The 15,550-nt window shown below is 40.2% G+C and overlaps 1 protein-coding gene across 1 annotated transcript; it reads left to right on the top strand.

Moving 5' to 3' along the window:
* Positions 1-3,356: 3,356 nt before the first annotated feature.
* LOC104967251 (beta-crystallin S) lies at positions 3,357-11,303 on the top strand. The gene is made up of 3 exons (XM_010796667.1): positions 3,357-3,405; positions 7,167-7,441; positions 11,031-11,303. The coding sequence occupies exons 1-3, from the start codon at positions 3,357-3,359 to the stop codon at positions 11,301-11,303; spliced, it is 597 nt and encodes a 198-aa protein (XP_010794969.1).
* The last annotated feature ends 4,247 nt before the right edge of the window (positions 11,304-15,550 follow it).

Here is a 15,550-nt window from a genome sequence, read left to right on the forward strand (position 1 = left end):
TAGTCGACTAGGGCCTACAGCGCCGACTAGTGGTAAAGGTAGTCGACTAGTCGACTAGTCGATTAGTTGGTGAAACCCCTATAGCCTACTATTTTTTTGTTGCTACATATTAGAGTTTCATTATTTTTACATATTTTCCCATTATGAATTNATATCACGCAGCCTGTTCTTCTTCTCTCGGTGTATAGTCTGTCTTCCGGTTGTTGCCTCTTTTGAATGACGAATACACACTACCGCTGCCTGCTGGTAAGGACAGTTATTGCCACTCGTCAACTGAAGTCTTTGTGGTGTGTTCGTAGGCGGGCGGCGTAGCGGACCTAAAAGTCGGGACGCCTTCGGTACGCGTTCTTTGGTCTCAGGTTGGTGTGTAGCGGCCTTAAGGTTATGTTCCAGTGGTCCTCCTCGGCTGAGGAGGCGTTCCAGAACCTTAAGGCCAGGTTCATCTCCGCAGCCATCCTCCGAGTACCCGATCCTGAAAGACATTTGTTTTGGAGGTGGATGCTTCTGATATGGGGGTGGGGGCCATCCTGTGTCAGCGAGCAACCAACAGCCAAAAACTCCATCCCTGTTCTTTCTTTTCAAGGCGTTTGACACCAGCGGAAATAAACTATGATGTAGGAAACCAGGAGCTGCTAGCAGTGAAGTTGGCCTGGAGGAGTGGCGTCACTGGCTCGAGGGGACCAGTCAACCTTTCCTGGTGTGGACCGACCACAAGAATTTGGAATACATCCGGTCGGCCCGCAGACTGAATTCCTGACAGAATAGATGGGCCCTCTTTTTCACTCGGTTCAATTTCTCCCTCTCCTACCGCCCTGGTTCTCGGAACATTAAGCCTGACGCTCTGCCTCGTCAGTTTGGGGAGGGAGGGAATATTCCCGGGCAGTGGAGGACAGGGTAAAATTTGAACAATTAAAATAAATATATTAGCTGAAATGCTTTCTCACTTTCATTCCATTCAGCTAAATTGCCTCATCCTATGTATGTATGGTTTATATGTAAAATACACTTAAATATTCAAATCTAAATCAAATATTTAATCAAAATGGTAAATCTAAATATTTAATCTAAATGTAAAATTGTATCTAAAGGCCAAATTTAAATCTAAATGATAAGTCTAAATGTTAAATCTTGAAACAAACTCCCGCCACTTTTAGTATGTTTTTCTGGTTTTGCCTTAATCATAAATTCTCCTGTCATTTCAGTTCCTGCCTAATTCTCACTCCTTGCAACCAACTCATTCCCCTCACCTGGTTTCCACATCCAATTTCCCCACCTGCAACTCATTCCCTCATTAACTACTGAGCATTGTGTGTGCCTCTTTACTTTCACAAAGTCAGTCTCTAAGTCTATCTGATCTCCCTCTTTTGATGTCTTATTACTCTGCCTTCCCCTGTTTGGACTTCTTAGACTTCTTTTGCCTGATCTCCCAGTTTTGTACCTGATCTCCCCTTTACAACTAAGCTGAAATATCCTTAATATACTGCCTGTTCATTGTCATGCTTTATGCTTGACATGATCTCTCCAAAACCTAAATCTGAATGTTAAATCTAAATCTTAACAGACCAAACTCCTAAAGTGTCCTCTCCCTAAACAAAGGCATTAGAGAGATATTTTTTTTTTCCACTGGCCTCAGCAGTCCCAAAGACAGAATTAGCGTTAATGCTGCAACAGCAAACATTTTTAAATGAAACAACCAACCACACAAAGTAGACATGGCTTATTTCCTTGACAGAGTGATAAGGTCCTGAAATACAGAGTGTGGTACTTGTTGATTGTGCTAACATGGCTGTTTGATAACGGTAAAATAAGTTATCAGAGTATATTTGAGAGATAAACATTGCCAGGAGCCTGACTATGAATGCTTTAATATGAACATAAATTGTAAAGAAAGCGTGGAATGAGTCAGATAAGATACTGTATGTTCTACTGTTGGATCAGAGTATTGCAAACAGGGAGAACATACAACGTTCATGTAGGTAAAACACACAGTCTCTATCTAACAATTTAGGGATTTTTTATCAGGCACTTCCCATGGATTAATGCTATTTACCTTTCAATAAATTTTGTAACCCTGTAAAGAAGTTGTCATTCAAACAATACAACACAAGCTGACTTATAATACCCTTCTCCAGGCTCAATATGGAAGGTTAGCGTCAGGTAAACAACATTGAATGAAACGCAATGATATAATTACTCCACTTTACAAAAGACAAGCATTAGAAAAAGATCAAGTGACTGATGGGGTCACGGTACAAGTAAGGTGTGGACGGGTTATGGTGCAGCGATATGGCCTCACCATGGTGACTCAAACATAATCAAAACAACACCTTCCTCTGATAGCACGGATTAGTTTCTTAGCAGCATCTGATAATGTTATGTGTGAGCTTTCATATTCTGTCTCCATTGGTTCTTTTCGTTTCATAAAACATCTGCATTTCTGTTAGACAGAACTAATTTAATATGAGTTTTTCTTATCACTTTGTTTACATTCATGTAAATAGGAGCCACATTTTGAAGCACCTGGGAATTCAAGTCCTTTGGGGATGCTTTAGTTTAGCCACAGACTACTGTATATATACCAGTCGACAAGATTCAGTCAAGCTATTAGCACGTTAGCAAACGTAATACATTATACTTTTAAACATTTCTTACAGCCAAACCTTTATCCAGTAACATGGTAAACTAAGTGAAATATGAAATAAATGTTGACAGGTTTATTTTTTATTCAGATTTATTTTTGCTAGTTTTGAACAGTTTATTTAACTTATTCAACCAGATAGTCTAAACTAACTATGATGGAGTTTGTTATTGTTCAGTTGCAAACAAATCAAGTCAATCAAGTGTGCTAACATGCTAATTAGCTTGGTTTGCTCTCTCGTAGATTCTTTACAGCCTTGGTAAAATATGTTGTGGCTGTAACCAGGAATGGAATGGGAGCAGAATTTCTGTGTTGACTTTTTTGAAGTATGCAATGCCAAAGATGGTTTTAAAATAATAGTGGATACATTCATATTTGTTGTTTTTGCGTATTGCCACCAACTGGCCATCTAGTTGCCAGCTGAGTGAACCCGGAAATGTTGAGTACACCAAAGTTTTATGTTAGAAATGTATAGTAGTGGTCTGCAGCACATAGCAACTGCTGGATGCTTACCTTGTGTTAATTAAAAATAATGGCATTATAGCCTTAACAATAGTTAAAAGATAACTTGGCCAATCCAAACTATATCCAGAGACCCATAAATCTTCAAAATCAGTCCACCGATAGTGGAAATATAAGTATTTTCATTTTTTTTGCCATTTTTGATGCTGCAAATGTTGTAAATTGTCACCTCAATAACCCCCAAGATCACTCCAAAATGGTCCAAATCGGCCAAGCCATTCAAGCCATCTTCATAGGCTATAATGGTAATTCATGCAAATTACGCAACTTATGCTAATTGTGGAAATTGACCCCTACTATACATTTCTAACATAAAACTTTGGTGTACTCAACATAGGACAATAGGACTCTATGCGCACGCAACTAGACTAATCAGAGGAGTTGCATGAAACAGGATTTTTACCCAGTACAGAATTAATTTTTTATGTCCATGATGCCACGCAAATGCATTTTAAAACTGAAAGGACCTTTCCTTTAAGTGAAAAAAATGCATGTATTCGCCCATTGATTCTGATCCGTTAAGAAAGTCTTTCTTGACCAATGAAAATTAGGACCATATTCTTTCTGTAATCCAGCTGACAAAATGACAATCAAACACAAAAACCAAACCGAATACATTACCTCCTACAGTATGTACACACATGCACAGTAGACATGTTAAATAAGCCTTTTTTTTGTATGAGCATGGCTTCTTTAGATCGCTCTGGTCGATATATAACAGTGGGACTTTGTCCGTTTCTTGTTGCATGTCTTCTTTTCCGAGCAACAGGGTTTGGGTCGTGATCTGGCTCCAGGGAGATGTGAAGTTGATTTGTGGTTCTTTCACTTTTCAAGGATAATAAAAGACAGGCTTGTGTGTAGTCCTCCATTTTTTCACCCTCCATCTATTCTGGAGTCTAACCACCCTCCGCCTCCATAACCCAATCTGTCAGCCAGTGAATGACTGTGAGAGACTTGAGATTTTGCTTCTGGGTTCTCGGCTGGAAAAACTAGACACAGGTCAATTGAGGTGGGTGTAGGTTAGAAAACAGTTTGCATGTGCCTGACTCACTCTGGAATAGGTTTCCAGGGGCGGGGTGGGGGAGCACAAAGAGCCATTATGCCAGTCAGGATGTGTTGATTGTTCAGTATGCTCCGCCTGCACAGCGCTCAGAGAAAATGATGCGGTTGGAATTTTTTAAGACTGGAAAATACGAAAGTAGAATTAAGGAAGAGATAAAACACAAAGGAAGGCATTAAAACAAGGACAGCTTGGATTCCTCCGCAGTGTTCTTTTCCTTCGCAACTTTGTTTGTGTTTGTTGGACAGCTAATTGTTCTGTTCTTGCTTTTTATTTTTATTTTATCTCCTCTGTTAAGCATCCAGAGCACTAACAAACTATAAGCTGTTTAGAATAATATCACTGCTGCCCTCAAACCGCAACCAAGTTTTGATTTATGAAAAAGATGTGGTCCCACCAGAGATTAAGGCAGTAACCAAAGTCAAGTTTCTCATAGATTTATGTGGTGGTGAAAGACTCTGGGCCTTTTACAGTAAGTTTCAACTGGAACACTGTGACAATATTATTAGTCCAACCTGGTCTCACCAGAATATATTAGTCAGCTATTTTGCATACTTTCAGAAATATGTTCTTATTTCCAAGATTTAATCCATTTCCAAATTAATGTTAAATATCTGCCTTTAAAGGGATATTCAGATAGTATGAAGTGGGGTTGCATGAGGACCTTGTCCATAGTCAGTATATATACTAACTATATATATATTATTTACAGTAGATGGTAGTCAGCACATCCCAAGTGGAGAAACAGGCAGGAGTACGGACACCTAAAACAAATGGCCGCCTAAAATAACAATATAAGCTTAAGTGTATACGGTATATTTAATTCAGGCTTATTAAAAAAAACGCTTCCAACTCGAATCTGCAATTTATTAAAGTTTTGCTTATGCATAGGAATACTGAAGTTCTATGGTAAAGAAAATGTGGTAAAAAGCTTTACCAATGTAAAGCAGTGAAATGATTCCATAGCGGACACATACACTTATATTGTTTTTTTTAGGTGAGCTTTCGTTTTGTGAGAGGTAAAGGATCTAATGGAAGATCGTACCTGACACCAGAATTACATCTGGGCAAATCAAGCAGCCTCCTCCGGAGCCAAAAGCTGAAGTCAGAGCTGCCTTAAGGTGCAGTAATGGCCCGCTAATGGTTAGCAGACGCTGGCTCCAGAGCATCTCTAACTATTGAAACCTATTCCTAGGAATACGATGTAAGAAAAGGTTTTTCACATGGAGTAAGACTAAAAGTAATAATCCCTAAGATTTTTTGTCAAATATATGCCACTAAATAGAACAAACATTTTGATATTTGGAATTGATGTCCCTCTGACTGTTAAATACAAGGAGTTCCAAAGAAAACTCCCATCATAAGCTATGGATTATCCTGCATGAGTCACAGGGAAAGAGTTAAGAAAATACACGTTGTTGTTAATATTACCTTATGCCACTCACTTATTGAAGAAATCTCAGAGATATATATCTCAAAACCTCTGCAGATTAAAATGGAACTATATCTGCATGGCTACACCTCATAAGCGTATGTGATGAAAGAGGTTTTTTATGATATGAGTTACCTCAACTAAAGTCGCCCTTGGGACATTGATTATGCTATTGTCATGTTTTAAGCCTTGCTATTGGCAACAGACTTGTGAACACCAGAGGAAGAATTCCAATGGGTTTTTATTTTTATTATTTAGTGATCCCCTAAAATATTCTCCTCAGCCCTTGTGAAATGTCTTGATAGATATTGGATACATTGCCAAAGAATATCCTTCTGATTCTGTCATCCCTACAATTTTCTTAAGCTCCACCAGCAGCTCAAGAAATACGTTTACGTAGGTCATAGAAAAGGTCTCGAAACTCTTGGAGATTGGGTTGGTAATAACACAATTGGTACAATCCCCTTTGAACATGTGTGGGCTAGAGGTACAGAAACAAAATTATGCACCTCAAATTCATAGTCATTGCTAAACTTATTTTCTCTATTAATCCCGTTTTACGCCCCTTGTGCTAGTAGGCAAAATTCAACCGCCTCACAGGTGCAAAGACAAACTTGAGTTGTGGTATTTGGTGTTTGTTGAAAGAGAAACAACAAGCAAGAACAGGCTTTTGGCGAAGCAGTCCTGATAGACAGGAATTAAAATACGCTGCCATTCCACAAACAGCTGTGATGCGCATCTCTCTGCGCTTTTCCACTGCATGACCTAGTACCTTAGTACGGTATGGTTCAACCCAGTCTCACGGTATTTCATGTTATGTAATCTATTGATTCGTGTTCACCAACACGATTTTCACACTTTTTTCGTGTCAAACAGAACGATTTTAGAAGCAATGCATTTCTATTGGTAGTATGTTTCGTGCCTGCACCACGTCTTTTTGTCCGGCCGGGTCTTGGAAGACCAGAAGCTGTGTAGTTCATAGAAAACATTTTCTTATTCAATATCTTACCCTAAGCCTAACCCTATCCCTTTTATTTTAAATTGTATAATGTAGGAGTTTTTTTTGCCGTCCGCGAGGAAAAGAAATGGGGCCCAGAGCCTCAGAATACTGAAATCTGTATTTTTTGTCCTCTTTTTTTCCTTCTAATTTGTTATTATTTGGTGTAGGCACGAAACAAAAAATCATTGCTTCTAAAATCGTTCTGTGTCAGAATACTGAAATCTGTATTTTTTTGTATCTGTGAACAGCCAAAAACTCCACCCCTGTGCTTTCTTTTCAAGGCGTTTGACTCCAGCGGAAATAAACTATGATGTAGGAAACCAGGAGCTGCTAGCAGTGAAGTTGGCCTGGAGGAGTGGCGNCAATGACATTATTGTTCTATTAATATAAAGGGAGGTCAGGTACTCTTTAAAACAGCTGCTAGTTATGGGTACTTTTTACTGAAGTACATTTCAAAGCCTCTTTACTTTGACTTGAGTAAAGAAGTTTAGTCAGTACTTCTACTTGAGTAAAGGATGTGTGTACGGTTGCCCTCTCTCCCCTCAGATTGTGTTCTACGAGGATAAGAGCTTCCAGGGCCGCCGCTATGAGTGCGACAGCGACTGCTCCGACTTCCACGCCTACCTGAGCCGCTGCAACTCCATCCGGGTGGAGAGCGGCGCCTGGGTGCTGTACGAGAGGCTCAACTTCATGGGGCACCAGTACGTCCTCATCCGGGGGGAGTACCCCGACTACCAGCGCTGGATGGGCCTCAACGACCGCCTCAGCTCCTGCAAGATGGTCCACTTCGTAAGTCAGACAGCAGCTTATCTGGTGTAGACAGAGCACAAGAGGTATTCTTGTCTCTTGGCTTCAAATACCTTTAATACCTGAGACTGAAAGTAACTTAGAACATTGACGCAACTACTGTACTTAATAATAATAGTTTTAAGGTACTTGTACTTAACTCAAGTATTTCCATTTTATGCTACACTAAAATTGGTTGGGGACTTTTTACTTCAACATTTAAGTCTTGGCAGGTTTGTATTATTACAAAGTCAACTAATGAATGATCACACCTGGAGGTAATGAAAGTCATTCGAATGAGCTCCACGATAATGGATCACTGATTATAATCCAGTGATATAATATTCATTAATCTGCATAATGAGAGCTTTTAGTTTTGGTACTTTAAGTATATTTGATGCTGATACTTTTATACTTCTACTTAAGCAAACAATACAGTACTTTTACTCGTAACAGAGTATTTCTACACTGTGGTAATAACACTTTAACTTAAGCTAAGAGCCGTGTACTCCTTTCACATCTGCTTAATACCGTACTACAGTATTTGGTATGCCATAAAAATGTTAAGCATGTCCCAATACATAGTATGTCAAATGCAGGATGCCTCAAATACAAGGATGTCCTACTGAACCCGAGGATGCAATGTCATGTCGTATGAAGTACTCCGTCTTGATTGTAGCCTACTGCATGCACTGCTAAATACTTTGCAAGGGCAGCTGCAGTTCATACTAAAAGTGAAAGGAAAGAGAGTGTGATTGGAAACACGCTGTGGAAACATGGACTCAATACAAAGTTCCACCCTCCATTAAAAGGGCATAGGTGGACTTGGATGCTTTTGACCCTAAAACAGTCCTGATTTAAAGAAAGCACCATTTAAAACAAAACAAGAAACAGTGAGAGGAGGTTTTTAGAAATAAATTAATTGCAAAGTCTTACACAAATGGAATAATGGATCATAGCGAGATGATGTATGACATAACAAGTAAACCTCTGGGGTCTGGTGTAATTAACGATTACTGAGATTGATCTCTTAAAGGTCACCTATTGTGCAAAATCCACTTCTCCATGTCTCTTCTATATCAACATGTGTCCCCTCTTCTTCATGTCTCTTCTTCATCAACATGTGTCCCCTCTTCTTCATGTCTCTTCTACATCACCATGTGTCCCCTCTTCGAAAGAGACTCTGAAAGTTTCAGGAACAAAGATTCTCTCTCTTTTTGATCCATTTCTATAAAAACCTGTCTGAAAATGAGCTGATCAGATTTTGGCCACTTTATGATGTCATAATGATGTTTTGTCTTGTGTAACCATTAGCCAATCAGCAACCAAGGTAACCCCCCCCCCCCCCACCTTATCACCTGAATCTCCTCCTAGAGCTCCATTGAGTTCTTTGTAACCAAATCTCTCTCAGAGGGGCGTGGGGAGGGGCTCCTTATTTTCATCTAAAGTAACAGACAGAGAATCAGCACTTTGGAAACAGGGCTGAAACAGAGGGGATTATGGGTAATGCTGCAATGATCGGTTCGGTGTTTCAGCCAATCAGAGACAGTTTCTGTATTTATCTGAGACCTGTGATATATTGATGAAGAACAGTATAATAGGGGACCTTTAAGCCACCAGTAACCTGTACAAACAAATCAGCTGTGAAGCAGATCATTTGTCTTCATGGCTCAGGCAGTCAGCAGTTAAGGCAGTGATAAAGGCAGCGTGTGAGCAGCAGAGAGTGGAGCTGACTGATGGACGTCATGCTCTGCTGCTTCATGTCTGCAGGGCTCAGTGGATGGAAACCAATACGAGGGTCAGTCCTCAGAACGATCTGACCCACAGCCTGCAGCCACACTCAGAGATCAATCTGAGTTGTACGAGCTGCATGTGTTAGTTTAAACAATTAGTGATGGTTATCTAATGCAGGGATGAGCAACATTCCCAATAGGACACTGTTGCTGTAGTTAAGTAATTAATTAAACTACAAAATGAGTCAATTACAACAGCTAAACACTAGATCTGCCATCATGTGAGGGTTAGAAAAACAGTACTGTTAGTCCATTAGCTAAAAGGTTGAAATAACAAAGTCATGTTAGATTAATGAATGGTTGAAACAGTTCGCAAAAAGCAACACAGATCAATTAATGGTGGGAATACATTTCTAAAAGTAATGTTAGTTAACGGTAAAACATGATGTTAACTCAACAGAAGTAGGAGAATGATTACTGACCAAACCAACCTAAATATTAAAGGGGACCTATCATGCAAAATGCACTTTTGTACATCTTTTATACTTGAACATGTGTCCCCGGTGTTCCAGGGAACTCACCAAGTGTCAGAAAACACAACCCTCTCTCTTTTCCTCCATACCCAAATCTCTAAAAAAGGGGCCGCAACGGATCTGATACAGACTGATCCAACACTTCTCTGACGTCACATAAGTGGCGCTACGGCTATTGGGCCAACTCCACCAATCAGGAGGAGACAGCCACGGACATTGCCGTTGGAAAGCGCTGGAGACGCTGTAGTACATATGCCAGGCCTGTAGATGGTGCTGTTCTCACAGAATCAGCCCATGCAAAGACAGTGTTAAATTGAGCGAAATCTGTTTGGTATTTTGAAAAATAAAAAGTATAAATATACCTTATATAGGTATGGTCCTACACTATATTATTCAAATATAGCATGATAGGTCCACTTTAAGTTAATTTATAAGAAGCAATTAACAAAAGGCACTTGTATAAAATGAATTGTGTTTGTACATTTGGAATAATGTTGGGAGTCAAATGAGGGGTACGCAACTTTATCTGATTAGGGTTTTTGGGGTACCTCCGACTAAAAGCTGTGAGAATAATTCATCTAATTGATACGGATCATGCCAGATAATGATTATAACCCTCATTTAATATGCAGTGGGACAAATACGATTTACTTTTGTCAGATTTAAATCGTATCCTCCCTTCCTGTTTTCCTACATCCTTCCCCATTCACCCCTAACCCTCTGCAATAAAACCACCTATACCTTCCGCTTTAACCCATCACAACAAAAGGTGTTGATCTGTGGAATAACTCTAATGATGAGCTGAAATACTGTGCAACTTTATCTAAACTAAAACTCTTATTTAGAAACCAAATGCTGCATGGTTCTGAGCAGGACCTGCGAAGTCATGATTGCTATTTCTTGTCGTTGTAAAAGTTATTTATTTTTGGTTGTTTTGTCCAAAAAAAATGATTTGTTTTAAACAATGAATCAAATATGACGGATGCTGATGACGATGACATAAACTTGCATTTGCATGAGCAATGTACGCTAGAGGGGGGGGGGGTAGTACAGTCTCGTTTTTGTCGATCCAAAATCCACAAATATTCAATTTAATATGTCATAAAACAGAGAAAAGCCGAAAATCTCTACATACAGTCTGAAAGCAGCATTTCTTGAATTTTCCGCATGAAGAAAGACTCCAAAGATACCTTGAACGTTTTTTCATTTTGCTTCTCTTTGTTAAAATTATAATTATTAATACTATTGTTTGTTCTGTTTCTAACATGTTCAATAAATGGACTAATCTTTTTTCTTCCTCATCTCCTCCTCCCCTCTTCCTCTCAGACCGGGGGGTCTCAGTATAAGATCCAGCTGTATGAGAAGCCAGATTTCGGGGGCCAGGCCTTCGAGGGTTCAGACGACTGCCCCTCGCTGCTGGAGAAGATCCGCTGGAGGGAGGTGAACTCGTGCAAGGTCCTGGACGGATGGTGGGTTTTCTACGAGCATCCAAACTACCGCGGGCGCCAGTACTTCCTGGAGAAGGGGGAGTACCGTAAGCACGGCGACTGGGGGGCCGCGAGTCCCACAGTGCAGAGCTTCAGGCGCTTCACTGAATGATTTCACACACATCCAACATGTTACCAATAAAAACACCTTACTGTCTGATTTTGATTGATTTTTGATCTGAGGTTGCCAAAATAAAAACCTGTCCAATAAGCAGACTGACGACATTTCTTTTTTGATTTTCCCCAAAGGAGTCTTTTAAGCCCACATACTTAGACATCCTTCTCTTCTGAGCAAATTACAGTTGTTTTGGGAAAGTAAGATCTATTCAAACTGTCCCAAATGAGGGTTGCAAAATACTAGCACTTTTCATTATTGATTTATCATAGGCCTAGTATACCATTTCACACTGTTTAGGGACACTATTGTGCAGACATATTCAAAAACGATCTATATGGCTTTATCTCTCAATTGCATTAGCAAAAGGTGGATATGTCTGAAAAGAGGAGACTTGTTGGGATTCAACCATATTCCATTCAGATATCTTGAGGTGAGAGGTCAAGGAACTCCTGTGAATATGGTCATGGTAGTAAGTCCAATTTGTTGTCCTTAAATCTTTTGTTTGTATGTCCAAAATCCAAATACATTTACTTTATCATATAGAACAGAAGAAAGCAGGACATCTCCACATTTTATAAGCTGGAAAACATCATTTGTTGTAATATTTGCATGAAAAATAACAAGTAAAAAAGTATCAAAAAAGTCGGTTAACAAATCAATTAGTCCACTTATCGTTGCAGCTCCATCTCATGTAATATTAGCTGCTGTTAGCACTCAGAGCTCACAGCTCCTCATATCTGTGTTCAGAAACTAGACAAAAGTTAAACAAGTACATCAGCTGTACTAAGTAAGTTAAACATGACACAAACGGACTGTCTGTTTCGTGGCGAATACAGTCGCTGGTTTATTTATGTCTGTAGGCCGTTGTTGTGAGTGTGATCGAACCGATCTCCATTCAGAAAACAAGCATTTTAAAAGGTTTTTCGCCTGCCGTCTTGTCTGCAGACCGGTATCAGAATGTTGTTAATTCGGCATGATTTTGAAACGTGTATTAAAATTAAATCACCGTCAAATATGTTCATTTTGTTGTAGTTGTAACCCCTTGCCAGCGATTCTCTCTGACCATTCAGCAGTCGAGTGTTTACGTCACTAGTTTAGGATATTCAGCCCGGTTGTTGGCCCGGTAAGAACTTCGATTTTGGAGGGCCAGAAAAAAGGTGAAAAAGTAGCCCTGAGCCGGAACTACCCCTAGTGGAAAAGCAACAAAAAAACGTGCTATGTGCTGTAATGGAAAAGCGCCATCAAATGGACCACCTTCACCATAGCACCAGGACCAGAAGCTACCTCTGCGCCTGTGTCCAGTGTGACTCTAACATGGCAAAGATGCAAGCAGGTACATGAATGCCCACGCCTGCACTGTACGTGCTAAAACACGTACAGAAACATGAAAGCATGCACACACCCCCTGCATTCCCACACTTGAATCTATGGATGTAACAGCTGCAGGCAGACTGTCTAAACACTGCAATGTCAAAAACCTCTTTTGACAGCGCTGCAAGTGAAAGTGAACATATGTGTTCATAGTCATTTGCCATCTGGAAGGTCATTTTAGGTGTGTTTATGGTGGCAAAGGTTAAAAGACTGGAAGTTTTACAGCTTTTTGGCAGACAGCAATTGCATGGCACCACCATAGTTTCTCTGTAAACAAGGAAGTAAAGTGATATCATCTCTTGTGCTGGCATTTTACATCTGCCCACACACAGACATGCCTCGTCTTGCAATATCACCTGATTTGCAACCGCAACTTGTTTTATCTTTGACTACTTTGGCATTCTCATTGACACACCCAGGTGTGGGTACTAGTTAACTACTTTTTGGAGGAGGCTGTGCGCTGATCTTCGGATCAGGGGAGCACAGGCTCAATCCCCACTGCAGTCATCATGTCCCTGGGCAAGATACTGTGGGGATTGCCCAAACTATTGAGTGCATGTAAGTCGCTTTGTGTAAAAGCATCTAACAAGTGACATGTAATGTAATGTACTTTTTCTGACTACCGGTAAATTAAAACTTAATTATATAACACGTATTACATTTTTTAAGGAAACAAAAGGAAAGGACTACTTTGCATTTACCAAAGGAATTTGCACAATGGGACAAAAAGTACTAAGAAAGTAAACTATTACAGCAACTACTAATCATTCTACTTCTACTACTTCTACTATTGCTGCAGCTAGTTCTGCAACTCTACAAATGTGATTGCTGCTGGCTATAAGTCATCAAATAAGGCAGCTTCTGTTTGGTTTAGAATTGTGCCTTCAGGCTTGCTTTACAATTCCGCTGATTTTAGCTCTAGCTTTAGTAAGAGAGTATTGGAGACATTTTTGAAATGTATCATTTATCCTAGGTGTGTATTCGTAACTCCATATTTTGATCAGATGCACCCTTTGCAACATTATCAGGGCCATGAATGAACTTAAGTAAGTGAAAAGAGTGCTTATCCAACGTTATGAAAAGTTTGCAGTTATGTTTAGGTGCCAAAACAACTATGAGTAGATGATAATGTGCACTTTCAAGTAGATTTACTAGGCCCCTTCTAACCCATATCTATGAGGCTGATAACCACTGATAACGGCCATATAAAGGGCTGAAATGTGTTCAAAGCTGATATTGTATCTCCCATTCCACTAGTAACCCCCCCCCCCCCCCCCCCGCCTTCAGTTCCATTACAATCATGTCAAAACAATTATCTTAAAAATAATCCCATAGATATGAAGTAGATTAAGCCCCTCTAATACACATGAAGCCAATTTAAAGATTAGCATGTAAGGACACACACACAGACACAAACAGCTGTCCCAACACTTTCATTGGCATAACAGGCCTTCGTTCCTTGGAGCCAGAGCTAGACATGCCATACATGCCTACCTCAGCAGCCCACAAACCACCGTGGGGCGGTGGGCTCCTACCACCGGGACAGGTGCTGCTCACATGACATCACGGCCTACTGTGGGTGGGTGCTGCTCCAAAAGCTCTCACATATCCAGGACAAAGCACTGATGACAGCTACAACTGTGAGATCATGGGGATATAATAATAAAGAGAGTGTGACCCAACATACTCTTTACAGTAATAGAGATTAGCTGCAGCCATGACAGAGATTTGTAAATCAGGCAAGACTTGATCAGAAGGAAAGGAAATGATGCATGAAAATGCATGAATCGTCCTTGACATATAGCCTGAGAGTTATAGCTAAAGAGTTCTAGCAGGCAGTTTTTACAAGTTTATATTTTGTCTAAGCTTAGCAGACGTAATTCCCATATTTGGTGACCATAAATAAGTAGTTTAATATGTCAGAATCTTGGCAGAGTCGTATGTTTGCCTACAAAGTACGTTTTGGGCATCTGACCAAGAAGGATCAAGTTAAGCATGAACACTGTTCTAGGTTGTCAATCAACCTGTTGCTAATTGCTACTGGCAGGGAGTGTGGAGGGAGGAGGGGAACGGAAACGACAAGTGTTTATCCTACTGTTGATCTTTAAACTTACCTACCACAGATTCAACATCTGAGGCGCCATTTAAGGCAAGTCAACTGCAGATTATACTTAGTCAGCTGGACTGGGAGAAGCAATTTTAGATTTAGTAATTGAGCTGTCAGTCTCTGATGTGCACCCTGCAGTTGAACATTGGCTCACACAGACTGTGAAAGCATAACGATTTGCTGGGGTTTAATTGGAAGTGTAAAATCAACCTTTTAGGATCAACTCTGATCTTAGTTTTTTATTTATCTTTACTTTTTTATTGCTGTAACATGAAATTCCCTCTGCAGATCAATCATTCAAGGAATTTCTTAACTATATGTTGTGTTAATTTGTAGACCAAGGGAGGGTGAGAAGAAGAGGAAGGTTGAAATCTCTCAAATTTCCATTTGATTTACAATCCAACCCTCCCTCATTATAATGAGCTTTGGTTGATTACCGAAATAATGGTATCGGGGTTACAAGGGGCGTGCTGGAGACTCAGTCTGCAGGTGAAGGGGGGGAAAAGATAGGACAGGAGCCCATGTCGGCATGTCGGAGTAGGTGGATTTGGGCCGGTGTGTGTCGTGGCCGGGTGCCACCTTTTTAGGGCCATAAGGGTTACCGGTTAGGGCGGGGATCGGTAGATGCAACTACGTAGACCTAATCGTTTACGGTCTCCCTCTGTAGGTCCTTCCGTGTGACTACTTCGGGTTTGTTGAGTTTACCAAGATAACTGTCCTTTTCACCAAGATCATGTTTCAGGGGAATCTAGAGTCCAAAGAT

This window comes from Notothenia coriiceps, unplaced genomic scaffold, assembly GCF_000735185.1.
Source record: "Notothenia coriiceps isolate Sejong01 unplaced genomic scaffold, NC01 NC01_scaffold00037250, whole genome shotgun sequence".
Lineage (NCBI taxonomy): Eukaryota > Metazoa > Chordata > Actinopteri > Perciformes > Nototheniidae > Notothenia > Notothenia coriiceps.